General features: G+C 50.8%; 1 protein-coding gene across 1 annotated transcript in view; it reads left to right on the top strand.

The window, feature by feature from the left end:
* Positions 1–11,346, top strand: part of MAMLD1 (mastermind like domain containing 1) — a 139,783-nt gene extending 128,437 nt beyond the window's left edge. The window contains exons 6-8 of the mRNA XM_023202185.2: positions 2,223–2,466; positions 8,904–8,988; positions 10,936–11,346. Coding sequence (XP_023057953.1) covers positions 2,223–2,466; positions 8,904–8,944 — 285 coding nt within the window. The 3' untranslated portion in view covers positions 8,945–8,988; positions 10,936–11,346. The remainder of the gene's footprint in view (positions 1–2,222; positions 2,467–8,903; positions 8,989–10,935) is intronic.
* The last annotated feature ends 2,651 nt before the right edge of the window (positions 11,347–13,997 follow it).

Raw genomic sequence — 13,997 nt, 5'->3', positions numbered from 1 at the left:
TGCCATCTGCAGTTTTTTCTGCCTGATGGACTACTGAGGCACTGCAAGCGTATGTTAATGCTGATGGGGGGCCCTGTTTCTTGACCCATCACTAATATCTTGCAAGTCACACGAAGCTACCAGGGATTCCTGAGCAAAAGCTTAAAACGCTTCAGTTCTCTACAAATAAGCCCCATTCATTGCTTTTAGAGTGTGTTGTCATGGAGCAGACAAGTAATCAGAGCCAGAGTAATATTTGCATATTGAGGTCTTCAAAACTCCAGTGTGGCTATAAAATGGTGTTTAAAGTTATCAATGAGCTAGGTATGCAGGCAGAAAGAATTGTCCATTGTAGAAAGCAACGTCTCTGCTCATGTCCCAGATAACCTTGCTCCAAGGACAAACTGGAGCTTGATTTCATGAAGCTGCAGATGGCCAGTGAGCTCAGCTCTGTACTCACGAACCACCCCACGGGAGGGGCACTGAGACCTCTATGGTTGGCATAAATCCCATTAGAATGGTGAAGAAATCCTTTTCACAAGTACATAGAAATTGCTTGCTAAGATTTCATGGGTTTTCTTGACTTTGTTGTTTTTGTTTGGGTTTTAGAGGGTGGGCATGGGTCATCTCTAAAACTCTTCAGGTAGTTAGGTTGTCTTCTTATTCCCATTTTTAAGTATTTATAATTTGTTCTTAAAATTTTGTCCGGAGGTCCACACCTCCCCTTAGAAAACCTTGCCTGCACTTTTCTTAATGGCACATTTTAAGTTTCTATGTTTCAAAACTTGCTTGTCATATAACATGCTAATGACTAAACACATGCACACATCCATACCAATGCAAACGACATGTGGGCTTGGGAATGAGGCAAGCCTGGGTTTGCATCCTGCTCTGCTACTAATGGGCTGTATGATTTTGGGCAACTTAGTTAACCTCTCTGGGCCTCAGTGGCCTCATTTGTAAAATAAGGACAATAATAGTCCCTTTCTCATAGGTGGCTGTTTATACAGATCAAATAAGACCAAATATTTAAAGAACCTGGGTTAGTGCCTAAAGCACAGCAAATGCTCAATAAATTCAGTGGTGGCAATTTTTATTGTTATTTCAAATATTACATCAAAATATGTACTGAACTATTATCTATTGCAAAGACTTGCCCACAATAGGTGCTTAGTATGTGTTTATTGCAATAAATTGAAGTGATTCCAACTATGTAGCTTAGATTTCAGGTATGAGTGTTTCCTTCTCCACTAGGATGTTTGCTAATGGACATAGATGATCACTCACAGCTCAGGTATTAAAAGCAGGAGAGTAGAGTTGCTGCTTCATATAGAAAGAAGAGCAACTTCTCATCAAGGCAGGCTTCCACCTGGTCCTTTGGACACCACTGTTGCTAAGCACTTGGTGTGCTCATCAGGGTGTCAGGGCTCTTAGCAGCCACCCATTTGCGTTTTGCAGCTTTTGCTGACATAGATATCAAGTATGAAGTTATTTTAACTGCCTTTGGCTGAAAAAAAAATGGGTCATATGTTCAATACATTCAATTCTGGTGAAATCCCTGTCTTCTAAAGCATGATAGAAAGGGGAGGTCCCACCCACAGAAGTCCTAAAATCTTGGGGCCCTAGTAGGGTATAGTTCAACAAGGGCTGCAGCTCAGGACGTGGTTATTGTGAGATTTACTCATGACTGTTTGGTTTTGCACTCACTATTTGGTTTTGCAGATTCCTCAGTGTGTTTACACACACATACCTACAAACCAGTTTAGAGTTGTGTGCTCCGTTGTGGGGGGTGGTCAGGGGGGGGGGGGGGGGTGGGGTGGGTTCAGGCTTGGTCAAAGTCATTGCAGATGAACCAGCTATCTGACTTAGCTTTGTTCCCATTTTCAACAAGACAGTGATTTCTCAAGCCAGGTGAGTCTTCACGTGAGATCCACAGATGGGTAATAAGTGGCCCAGAAAACCCCCCAAAATTAGATGTAAAATGTTGGTGGGCTGAAAAGGGAGAGACACCATAAGTGCTTTTTCTGTGGAGAGAAACCATAGCTTATAACTGCTTCTCAAAGAAGTCTGCGACCCAAGACAAGCTAAGCTCACAAAGCTGTTTGGTTTCGTTCCACCAAGCCAGTTGGTGGGTATAACCACAACACCCAAACAACCCAGCTAGGCACTCAGGGCAGTAACAAGATCAGTCAGAACCATTCTGTGGCCAAGCAGCTGATGGATTGTTCAATCGGTTGTTGTAGACTCATGTAGACAAAGCCTGCAAGCTTGGGGAAGCCAGGCCCCCCCAGGTCAGCCTCGGGCGACAGCCCCCATCCTGCCAGGCCCTGGGGAGTGAGTCCTTCCTGCCCAGCAGCTCCTTTGCTCATGAGCTGGCCAGAGTCACCTCCTCGTACAGCACCTCAGAGGCAGCGCCCTGGGGCAGCTGGGATCCGAAGGCCTGGAGGCAGGTGCCTGCTCCACTACTGCCTAGCTGCGATGCCGCAGGTAAGTCACTTCCCCCTGAGCCTCGCTTTTCTCATCTGTCAATGGGGCACAGTCCCCTGCTCAGCCTGCCCGCCTGCCTCACAGGGTTGTTGGGAGGAACACAGGAGGTGACAGCTCCGAAGGTAAAGCTCTGTCCACCCATGAGTGACTTCTAGTGCTTCCTGGGCCTGCTTGTTCTCTACTTTCTGCCCGGCATTCTTTGGCAAAGGGAAAACCCAAGCAAGCGGAGTGCTCCAGGTGCCTCAGCCCCACCTCCAGGGAAATGAGTGGGGGATTGTCCGGGGTGCAGTTGCTCTCTCCCTCAGCTGTGCGCCTTCCAGTACCCCATTTCCATCCCTGCCTTTCTGTCCCTGAGGCCAGACTGGGAACCTGAGGGGGACAGGGGCTGTTCTTCTGCACCTCCGAAGCCCTGCACCTGATACCTGCTGCTTGGTACCTAGTGGGTGCTCGGGAACTGCCTCTCCTGCCAGCCATCTGCTGTGAATTCCAAACCCCGCCCAGGACTCCCACACCCTAGAGGCAGGAAGTTGGATTGCCCTACTGGAGGACTGGCAGTCCAGTAGGTAGTACAGGCAGAGGGAATCCAAACCAAGTTTGTCCAAGAGGGCTGTGAGTTGGGATCATCCTCTAGATTCTAGAGTCTAGAAGGAATGGCTTGACCTGCCCCCAGAGTCACATTAGTGGTCATGAGAGCAAGCGGATGGATACCAGCCAGAGGGGGCCTTTGCAGAGAATTGCATCTGGTGCATAAAATATCAATGTGCACAAGATGTCTGCCCTATCTGCAGAGAAAACTGGAGACGTGAACATTTTCTAAGTGATAGTGATCAGAAGATGGTCATTAAGCTGAAAGGGCCTCCCAGGATTCTGGCCTTTAATGGAAATTCTGCTTTGGTATGTACAGCCTTGTTCTCTTTATCCTGCCTGCCCTGGCCTGGAAGAACAAGCAGTGCTTTCCTTTCAAGGGCTATTGATTTCTCTCTCTCTCTCAGAGTCACAGAGCTCCTCAGCTGTTCACTCTTCAGCTGAAACCAGAGAAATCTTGTCCAGCACAAAGCTGCCAGGGAAACGGAATTAGCAAAACGGACATCGTCCCCTCAGGATGTCGCTGTTTCCACCCTTGTCTGCCTTGCCTTTCCCTCTTTGGAAGCCACAAATGAAAGGATCTCAGCTAGCTTGCCTTGAGAATTCTTGTCCCTCACTTATTCTCTCTCTTCTCAAGCCAACAGCTTTCACTCAGCACTGAAGGGGCAGAGCAGATTTGTGGCCCCAAATCTTCTCTAAGAACCTTGGAAATTGGCCCCACCTGGGGGCCTTTGAGGGTCAGGCCTGGCATTCACTAAATCCTCCCTCTCAACACAGCTGCCTTGTCAGTCCAGCCTGTGAGTCAGTGCGAGACAGAGGATGCAGGCACCACAGGGGAAGAAGAAAGGCAAGCTGGAAATATATTTGTTTCCTTTGCCCAGGATCATTCCTAGCATCTAAACCAAGTGCTTCCCAGACCCGCCAAGACTGAGGAGTCAGAATAGAGTTTGCAGCAGTCATAGGTCATGTGGGAAGACAGAAAACAAAGGGTAAAAAGAATTTCATATACAGACCTCTGCCATTTGCTTTCAATGGCATTCCTTTTGTGAAGCCCCAGTGACAGGTTCGGACCAGTTCAAACCTGCGGGCAGCACCGTTACCATGGGTGAGGTCTCCAGAAGAGCAAGGAAAGATCCCTAACATAGAAAATGGTGTGGCAGGTTCCAGTTCCCCGTTGGGGTCCCATGACTTGACCTTAGGTTTCTGCCAGCACCTGCCCACTCTCCATTCCTTCACCCTACTGGGTGGTCACTAGAGCATTATCTGCTTTGATGGATTTACTTGTGTCCGTAAGAGTAGAGACAAACGGTGTTATCCCCATGCCTGGAACAAAGCCTGGCCCACAGTAGACCCATGATCAATGTTCGTCAACTGAGTGACAGAGGGGCTGACTGGACTGTCAAGTAAGCAATACCTTCCCATCAGGGTCTCGGGAAGGTAAGTTCAGGGGCCCCAGAGTTACTGTGGCCCGTATCCCTCTGGCTGCATTCTGGGCAAGGAAAGGCACTGAGCCAAGGCAACGCAAAAGGGCAGGTGTTCAATGGGTTCCACCCCAGATCTTGGTGTTAACAGTCCACTGGGAGAAGTGACCCAATTCGTGCTCATTACTCCCAATGGTCCTGCCTCCCTGCAGGCATTCTGGAGAAGCTGAGTCACAGGCTCTGAGAGTTAGGAGGAACTTAGGAAACAATCAAAACTTGCCTGCCATTCATTTTAGGAAGCCGCTATAGTTTCTGAAGGACGACTGAAGGGAATTTTTTCCTAAGAGCATCCATCCATCCTCCAGCTAGACTTCAGACAGCACTGTCTACGTTGTCACTATCTATGGGCCATGGCCAGTCAGAGCCCATGGGTCTCAGGGGGCTCCACCCATGTGGGGGTGGGGGTCCCCACCACTCAGATCTTGAATGTGTGGGGGTCCCATGCGGTATACTATCTTCTTGTCATTCCAAAGGAAAAGTCAGAAGTGTCAATGAGTTGTTTCTAATTCTGGCTTCCAAAAAGTACAAAAGAAGGTGCTTTTTCTTGTGGAGTACACTAGTGCTCAACCTTTGGGACAGGTAGCTGAGCCCTTTTGCTGTGTGGCAGGCTGGCTGTCTGTGGGGGCACTCATGGAGCAGTGTCTGCTGGGAAAGGAGACAGGAGTTTCCTAGCTGGAGGGGTAGATAATCTCCCCCCTCCCTCCCCTCTTCTGTCCCCCCTTTCCCTTCTCCCTCCTCCTCCCTCCTCCCCTTCCTCCTCCTCCTCTTCCTTCTCTTCTTCTTCTTTCTTCTCTCTCCCCCGCTCTCTCTCCTCCTCCCTCCTTTCCTTCCTCCCTTCCTCCACATTCTTTATAAAACAAGGCTTTGGATCCATTCACTGCCATCCCCCAGAAGCTATGTCATTTGAATTCTTGTCCGAGTCAGGATGCTCTCCTCCAGGGGATCATGGGGCAAGGAACTTCAGCCCGAATCCGTCTGAAATCCAGGAACGTTTTGTGGGCATCTGTCTCAGTCCCCCTGATCGTTTGTACTCTGCCTTTCCCCAGTTGGAGTCCTTTTGCCCGCTTAAGTGGTTGAATTGGTAACGAGATCATTCTTCCCGTGTAGTGGTGAGAAGGCAGCACTCAGGTGATTGCACCTGGGTAAACAGGAGACATTAGCATGTGTTGGCTGGTGAGTGAAGCTGGTGCAGTGCCTGGTGTGGGCTCAGTTGTGCCAGCAGGCAGTGGTGGAGTTTGGGCTTTGTCCCCTCTCTCCTGCCCAGCACACAACCCCCAGAGACAGGTGAGGGCTTTACAGCTTCCTGGCATCAGCCTGAAGCTTCTAGAAGGGCATCCCAAGGACTTCCAAGGTTGTCAGCTTGGCTGAGACTGTCTGTGAATGTGGTCCCTTGTCTGAGGGTGGGAGCTGGGAGGGGGTGTGACAGAGGAAGAGCCGGGCCTTAGTTCTCTGGGGGTCACCATGCGAGAAGCACACCTGGGCTCGCACAGAACTCAGTGCTGCTTGTCAGTGTCACCTGGCACAATAGGACCTAGTGCCACAGTTGCAACCCTAGAAAATTTGACGACCCCTTCATAGCTTTGTTTATAAAAGGCCACACGGCCTAGGCCGTCCTTCATAAGAGAACAGAAAGCAAGTGTCCCAGTCACAAAGCAGCAACTTTCAGGCACGGTTTCCTCCTGGTCACTGAAACCATTTGTCATTTCCTGTTTTCTCCATTTTCCAACGATTCTAATTGTCAGTGTCAAAAGGCAACAACTGTTTTCTTGAGGCTTATCTTTGGAGCACATTGATTCAGAACAAAGGATGGGAGCCTCCATCTGCAAAACAAAGGAAGCAGCCTCGTCGGGAGGCCTGGAGAGAATGCTCTGGCTCCTTTTGCCAGGGACCGCAGGACCAGCATAGGAGCAGAGGACTGGCGGTGCCTCTGGACAGTGCCGTAAGGTGAAGAGTCCATGGAGGGGCCTCGCTTGCTGGTGGCACCCTAGACTTGAAGGTCCTGCAGAGCTGGCCGCCAGCACCCAGGCTGGGTGTCAGCAGCATTGTGTGGCCTTGGCAGTTTCCATAGTGATACGCTGGCCAGCTTTTCCATTAGACTCCGGGGTCCTCTGGAATGTGTGCTTCCTAGGATGAAGACGCCCCAGCACCCGCTGAAGCCTGCCCTGCCCGGGCGCGGCCTTTCCTTTTGTCTGGCACGCCCCTGGGCTTGGCTTTCTCTTTCCGTCCCTCCCTTTGGACTTTACCACACTTCCCCTGCTGTTTCCTTAGTCACACTCTCTAGCCTCCATCTGCCCCTTCCCCCCAACCCCTACCTCTCTACAACTGTGTTATATGATGAAACTAATGCAGCAACCGGTGGGGATGGAGTTAAGGACCGTTTAGCCTTAGCCAGCCACCCAGGAATCTGTCCCCAGAAGCAGCGGAAGCACCTGGTTTGCAGTTAGGAGATACTGTACTTCTTAGCCGTGTCACCTTGGGCAAGTCATTTAACCTCTCTGAGCCTCTGCTGTCACATCAGTAAGCTGGGGACTGTAGATCTTCTGCCCTGATGTCCTGAGGCTGGTACAAGGAGAAGAGCCAAAGCGAAAGGACTGCCTTCAGAAATGGCCGCCAACCCTGACCATCTCAGGCAGATCCGGATGGTGTGGCCTTGGGAAGTGGTCATGTGACCCCCATGCTCCTCAGTGTCCACATGGGGTGTTGCTAGATGACATAAGATAATGAGTGAGACATGCTCAGTATAATGAGAGCTTGAGAAGGCAGATCCCACCCCACCCCCACCCCTTGCCGCCTTGCCAGTGCTTCAGCAGGGAGAGGGCAGCTCCATAGGGCAGCTGAGAAACAGCCCCTCACTGCCCACACAGCAGTTCCAGTGGAGGGGGAGGCAGGGACCAGGACAGGAAGCAGGCTAAGGGCGGGATAGAAAAGCAAACCCCAGTCTGGTGGAATCGCTTCTGGTGTAGTCTTCCCGGTGCCATGTGTTTGTCCTCTCTGCCTTGGCAGGAACCAAGGCCAGGAACTGCTGCCAGGCCTGAGAGCCGGGCACAGTCCCAAGCACTGGGTCTCTACCCCGCCCCACACCCGCCAGCCCCACCGAGTGCAGAGAAGGGTTCCCAGAAGCCCTTTGCTGGAAAAGCAGGCACTGCACGGGCAGACCGTGTTGTAGAGTCAAGTCCTCTGGCATCTGGGGGGACACAGACCAGAAAGTGGACGTGGAGCATGTGCTCCCAGACAGAGCTGCCTTGGTGGTTGAGAAGGGGAGAGAGGTGGCAGCAGTTGAGCAGATATGGCCGGGCTCCCCTCACTATGTGGGGTGAGGAGGCTTCAAGCACTGGACTGGGAGTCAGACCTGGATCCAACTCACAACCTGACACCAGTTGGCTGACGGTCTCAGAGCAAGTCATGCCTTCTCTGGGTCTGGGGGCTTTCATGTTATTCCCTCCTGGCTATGTTCTTCCCCTTTGCTCCTTGAGCCGATCCCAGACTGAGTGCTGAAACTGCGGCCTTAAAACTTGGCTCACTCCTCCCCCTGCCCACCCCGCCAGCTTTCAGATGGCGACAGGAAGCTCCTCCGAATTGCCTATGCTGCAACTAGTCAGGAGAAGGGCGGGAGGTTGGCAGTAAGTGTTTGGCTACTCCCAGTGTTGGAGACTGTGTCCACCTGACCATGTGATCATCCGGCCGTTCATGCCAGGACCACCAGGAACAAACCTCGGTCCTCTTCCCAATGTCCTTTCCCTATGACAGCCCTGCAGAGGCTAGGCATCCACCACTACATAGCCCGCAGTCTGCTCTGCCCCAGCCACAGCATCCTCGGCTTGCTCAGCCATTCCTTGTCTGGGTAATTTGAAGTCCAATCCCCACTCTCATTACTTACCATCCTCTGAATGCAGCCAGTCTGTCTGGGTCTCCCTGAGACTGGCATGCCCAGACTCCTGTGGGTATAGTCTGGCCAAGGCAGAGTTAGCACAGGACTGTCACCTCCCTCCTTCTACATACTCTGCTTCTATTAATGCAACCTAAAGTTACATTTGTTCTTTTGGTGACCACATCTCACTGCTGACCCATCCTGAGCAGATGGACATCCAAAATGCCTAAATCTTTTTTCTGTGTGCTCTTGCTATTAAGTTCTGTCTCTCCTGCCCCATTCTATGCTGTTGCAGTTGGTGTTTTTAACCCAGGTGCAGAATCTTATTTATACCTGTGGAATTTTGCTCGAGAGGGTGGGGCATGCATGCGAATGCGTGTTGGTGTGTTCATTCATGCTTTCTGCTACACCAAAGCCAAGTCCTAGATCCCCACGCAGTGATCCTCAGGCTAATTATTTATTGGTAGCTGTAATCTAATTTGTCTTTTTCATGTTCTGTTTAGCAAGAGGAACAGAGATCAGGTCATATGGCAATGACCCCTGAACGGCAGAATGCATATATCTCCCAACAGATGAGTCCATTTCAAGGTAAGCAGTTAAGGCCAGTGTTCCCAAGGCAGTGGGCAAGGGGTGCATATGTGGAAGTGGGGTGAGAATTCATTTCAGAGTAAGCAGTTACTGTCTGTGTTTCTGAAAGCATCGAGAGAGAGGAGATCTGAAAAACAGTTAAATAATTCATCCAACTCTAAGAGCAGGATCCCAATTGAAGGCCTGGTCTAAATGACTCCAAAATCATCATTTAATTCAAGAGACTGATTTCCCTGAGTCAGGCCCCTTAAAGCAGCTATTTCAATAGGACAGGGACACACCCGCTAGGATCTGGATTAGAATCACTTGGGGGCTGCCACACCCACAGGGCTCTGATCCTGCCCTTCTCCCACACACATATTCACACACTGCTGCAGTGACCTTCCATTTCTAATGGGTTTCTGGTACATCTGTCAGGTATAAGAAATGGAAAAGGGGTTGGGGAGGCTCTGCTTCAGAAAGTTTGTGTCAGGGGCTCCCGGAGCCTCCACAGATAGATAGCAGGGGTCCCCACTATAAATGTGATCAACATTTATTGGCCTAGGATACAGCAGTTAGCAAAAAGCCCGATGTAGTTCCCACTTCATGGAGCTTGCAGGCTAGCCAAGGAGTCATGAGTTCAGCAACCCTTATGCACCAGTGGGATGAGATTGCACCAGGCCAAGGGTAGTCTTGGGAACACTCAGCGTTTGCCTGAGGGTCAGGAGAGGCTGCTTGCCCTCAGACAGGTGGTCAGCATCTTTACTGTAGCCCGGGACACCTCCACACCATTGCTCCTCCGGTCTTATGGAAGACCTCTTTTGGCCTGATACCAGCAGAGTCTGTGTCCCACTTGTCCAGGCTGGAGTGCCACATTGGGCACACTCCAGTTGCAGGGACAGCACAGACAAGTTTCAGGAAGGCTGGTGGCCTCCAGGAGGTTAACCTTATAAGGCTAGATTGTAACCTAGTTGAAAAACATACACATGCCATGATGATAAAAGAACCTAGGCACCATTACAAGAGAAAAAAATCATTTTTGTAGATACAAGCATGGACTCTTCGGTGGGTCAGACACACTGGGCTTGTGCCCTGATTGCACTGTCTCCCCTACCCGACTTTGGGTAAACCATATGACTGCTACGTGACTCAGTGTCCACTCCAAAAAAGTACCTGTAGATATTGGCCACAGTAGATATCAGCTAGAATGGACTCTCATGACAATGAGGGGAGATGCATTTCCCATCTTAGGCACCTGGGACTCTGCCTTCCATCTTCTGCTCCATGTCTCTGCATCCCCAGGCTCTTCAGAACTCAGGGAGTCCGGAATGTCAGCTCCTAGATTTCAGCCTTCAGAAAGGAACCCCATTACAGCTCAGTTGTACAAATGTTGTCTGAGCCCCAGATCTGGACTCAGAGACCATCTTGGCTATGAGGAGAACAGAGGGGAACAAAGCACCACCCGCATTTACTCACCACACTCACTTGCTGTCCCAGGTCACATCCATTGGGTAGAGAATTGAAGAGACTGAGGTAGCTCCCGCCACCAGCCCACCCCACCTGGCCCCTTCCTTCCTTCTACAAAATATGCACCACCTGTCAAAGGGTGGGCAGTGCCAGGCCCTGCATACAGAGCACTGAGTGTAAAAGCAGACATGGACTCTGGCCTCCGGGAGCTTCCAATTTTCTTGAAGAGACAAATCAGCTGGCATTTCAGTCTAGTGTGATCTGCTTTTGGTGAGCACGGACCTAGGAAGTTGGGGCAGCTTCCCAGAAGAACGGAAGTCCAGGCTGAGGGCAGAGAAATGAGGGGAATTGTGAGGAATTGGGGAGCAGGGTCGGGGGGCTCAGTAGAGAGCCAAGGGTGGGAGGTGAGAAGTCCGTGCTGGGCCAGGAGCCCCACTCCGGTGGCCACAGCCCAAGTCGAGGATGCCTTTGGAACTGATCCCCAATTCTCTCTGTATGTAGCCGTCCAAGAACAAGTCACCTCCAAGTGTAGCCGGATCAAGGCAAGCCCCCCATCTAGCAAGCACTTGATGCCACCCAGAACTGGGCTCCTTCAGAACAATCTGTGTCCAGGAATGATCCCACTCAGCAGGCACCAGAGCTGCGAGGGCACGGAAGTGATCTCACCAACTCTGGGGAAGCGGCAAGGAATTTTCACGTCCAGCTCCCAGTTTCCCATCCCCTCACACTCAGGCCAGACTCCCCTGGGCAGTCTTGGCCCTGTCTGCCAGCACACGCAGAGTCCCAAGGCCACCCCACCAGAAGTGCCCCTGCCTGGGTTCTGTCCCAGCTCCCTGGGCACCCAGTCCTTGAGTCCCCACCAGCTCAGACGGCCTAGTGTGCCAAGAATTCCCACTGTGTTTAACAATGCTGCATGGGGCACAGCGGCTGCAGCTGTGACCACAGCAGTTTCCGGGAAACCACCCCTGAGCCAAGTGGATAATAGCGTTCAGCAGCATTTTGATAGCAACTCCATCTTTGCCAAGGCGCCTGTAAGAGTGCCCCTGATGGCCCCAGTGTTCCCATCGCAGCAGACAGTTGCGACTCCCAATCAGATGGCCTCTGAAGGCAGGCCTGGCCAGAAGGTGAGTGCTGTTCTGGCCAGCAACCCCAGCTTCAGCCTGCTGGGCAGCCAGAGCCTCAGGCAGAGCCCGGTGCGGGGCCCGGTGCCTGTAGCAAACACCACCAAGTTCCTCCAGCGGGGTATGGCCAGCTTTAGTCCCCTGAGCCCCATACAGGGCATCGAGCCACCAAGCTATGTGGCTGCTGCTGCCACCACTGCTGCTGCTTCTGCTGTTGCCGCCAGCCAGTTCCCACGTCCGTTCAACAGAACGGGTATTCCCCCTGAGCTGCCACCTGCCGACTTTTTGCGCCACCCCCAACCCCCACCAAATGATCTGATTTCGTCACCTGACTGCAATGAGGTAGATTTCATTGAAGCTCTCTTGAAAGGCTCCTGTGTGAGCCCAGATGAAGACTGGGTGTGCAACTTGAGGCTGATCGATGACATTTTGGAACAGCATGCTGCTGCTCAAAATGCCACAGCCCAGAATGCTGGACAAGTCACCCAGGATGCTGGGGCGCTTTAAATCTGAGCAGGATGCCCATAGAAACGCCCACGCTGACATCGCTCTAGGGAGTGGTGTCACTCCACGCCCGCAGGTGTCTCCCGTTACAATTTGAGTGGTGTTGTCAGCCCATGCTTATCCCTCCCTCTACCTGTGACAAAATGGAAAGCTGGTGATTTTTCAAGCTACGTGTACATATTTGAAAATTTTGTAAATGGTTTTCCTAAACATTAATGACAGAAGTATTTATACTTCATTTTGTGACTTTGTAAATAAAGCGACGGCTTTTGTTTCAGTAGAGTTGTGTTTACTATGCATTGTTTTGTGTTTATTATACATTGTTACAAATATGCAGACTGTATTGTTTGCTCCAGTGATACCTTGTTAAGCTAGGTGGCTGAGTCGCTTATGGTTTTGATGCAATGAGCAATGTGGATGTGACCAAGAGTTCTTGTGCAAGTTGACAAATGCCAAATAGAAAACCACTTGGCCATGTATTTCTATGTTCACTGAAAATCCTATTGCCTTGTGTGATTCTTAATCTCTTTTGCAAACCTTTCAGTCTCCGCTAGCTCTTTCCTAATGAGCATTTACAGCAGAAGCCGTTTTATCGTTAAGTGCCCCACAGAGACACTTTACCAGGAGACTGAGAGAGTTCTCCAGATCTGGGAGAGGCGCAGAGAGAACGTGTGAGCCGAGCACTGTCTCAGCAATCCACCTTGAGGAGCTCGAGTATCCTCCTCCCTTTACCATTCAGACCGCGAGAAAAAGCCCAGCTTGTGTGCACCCTCGTGGGGTGAAGGCGAGCTGTTCCTGGTTTAAAGCCTTTCAGTATTTGTTTTGATGTAAGGCTCTGTGGTTTGAGGGGGAACATCTGTAAACATTAATAGTTGATTTGGCGTTTGTCTTTGATGGTTTCTATCTGCAATTATTGTCATGTATATTTAAGTGTCTGTTATAGAAAACCCACACCCACTGTCCTGTAACCTTTCCTCAGTGTCCAGACTTTGTGTAATCACATTTTAATTGCCACCTCGTATTTCGCCTCTGCATTTGAAATCTGGCGTCTGTTTCAAGCCAGTGTGTTTTTTCTTCGTTCTGTAATAAACAGCCAGGAGAAAAGTGCCTCTATGTTTTTATTTTTCAAGGGAGTATTCAGTACCTACAAAGCCAAGTCAGGAAGCCTGCTAGTGGCTTTGCTTATTTCAGAGGCTGCTCGATGCCTTGTGTGTCAGAAAGAAAGATTTAGCAGTTTTGCATCACAGCAAAGAAGCCTGTTATTTGGGGCTCAGGCCCTCATTTTATAGAGGAGGAAACAGAGAGGGATGGGAGGCCACAAAGACAACTGCCCTGGGAGCAGGGGTGGCGGGGACTTGCCCTGAGGGTCTAGACTCTCTGCACCACCGTCCTGTCTCCCTTGCCGAAGACCACGCATGCCCTTCTTTGAGCAGACCCTGCCACCTGATAGACCAGAACCTGGTAGGCGGGTATCCAGGTTTCATGGATGAAACCACATCTCCCCAAAAGTGGGGAGGTAGCTATTGGGATGCACACCTCCCACCATGTGCTGTAGGAGTGCAGCTGAAGCAACAGCTGGGATCAGATGTAGTCACAGTTGAATGCATCATCACATTTATCCCTCTAACTGGCTGGAAGAGTTGATATCCTCATCCCTAAGGTACAAAATGTTCCAATTTAATCAGTGGCTTTCAGGAGCTGAGAAAGGCGTATGCTCTGAGGCAGAGCTGTTATGTCCTGCAGAGCCTAAAAATGCTCTAAGAACATGCCCCCTGCCAAAATTCTCAATGGCTATGACAAGGGACAATGATCGACCAATGGGGTTGGAAGCAGACCTCCCCGGTCCAGGGACCAGACGTGGGACAGAGGGGTCGTCGAAAGAGTCATTATCCCAACACTCCAGCTCTTGGCCAGTCCTCACACAGTCCCTTCCTGCTT

This window comes from Piliocolobus tephrosceles, chromosome 12 (genome assembly GCF_002776525.5).
Source record: "Piliocolobus tephrosceles isolate RC106 chromosome 12, ASM277652v3, whole genome shotgun sequence".
Taxonomy (NCBI): domain Eukaryota; kingdom Metazoa; phylum Chordata; class Mammalia; order Primates; family Cercopithecidae; genus Piliocolobus; species Piliocolobus tephrosceles.
The sequence above is the reverse complement of the archived record's forward strand: the minus strand, read 5'-3'. Positions and strand labels throughout refer to the sequence as shown.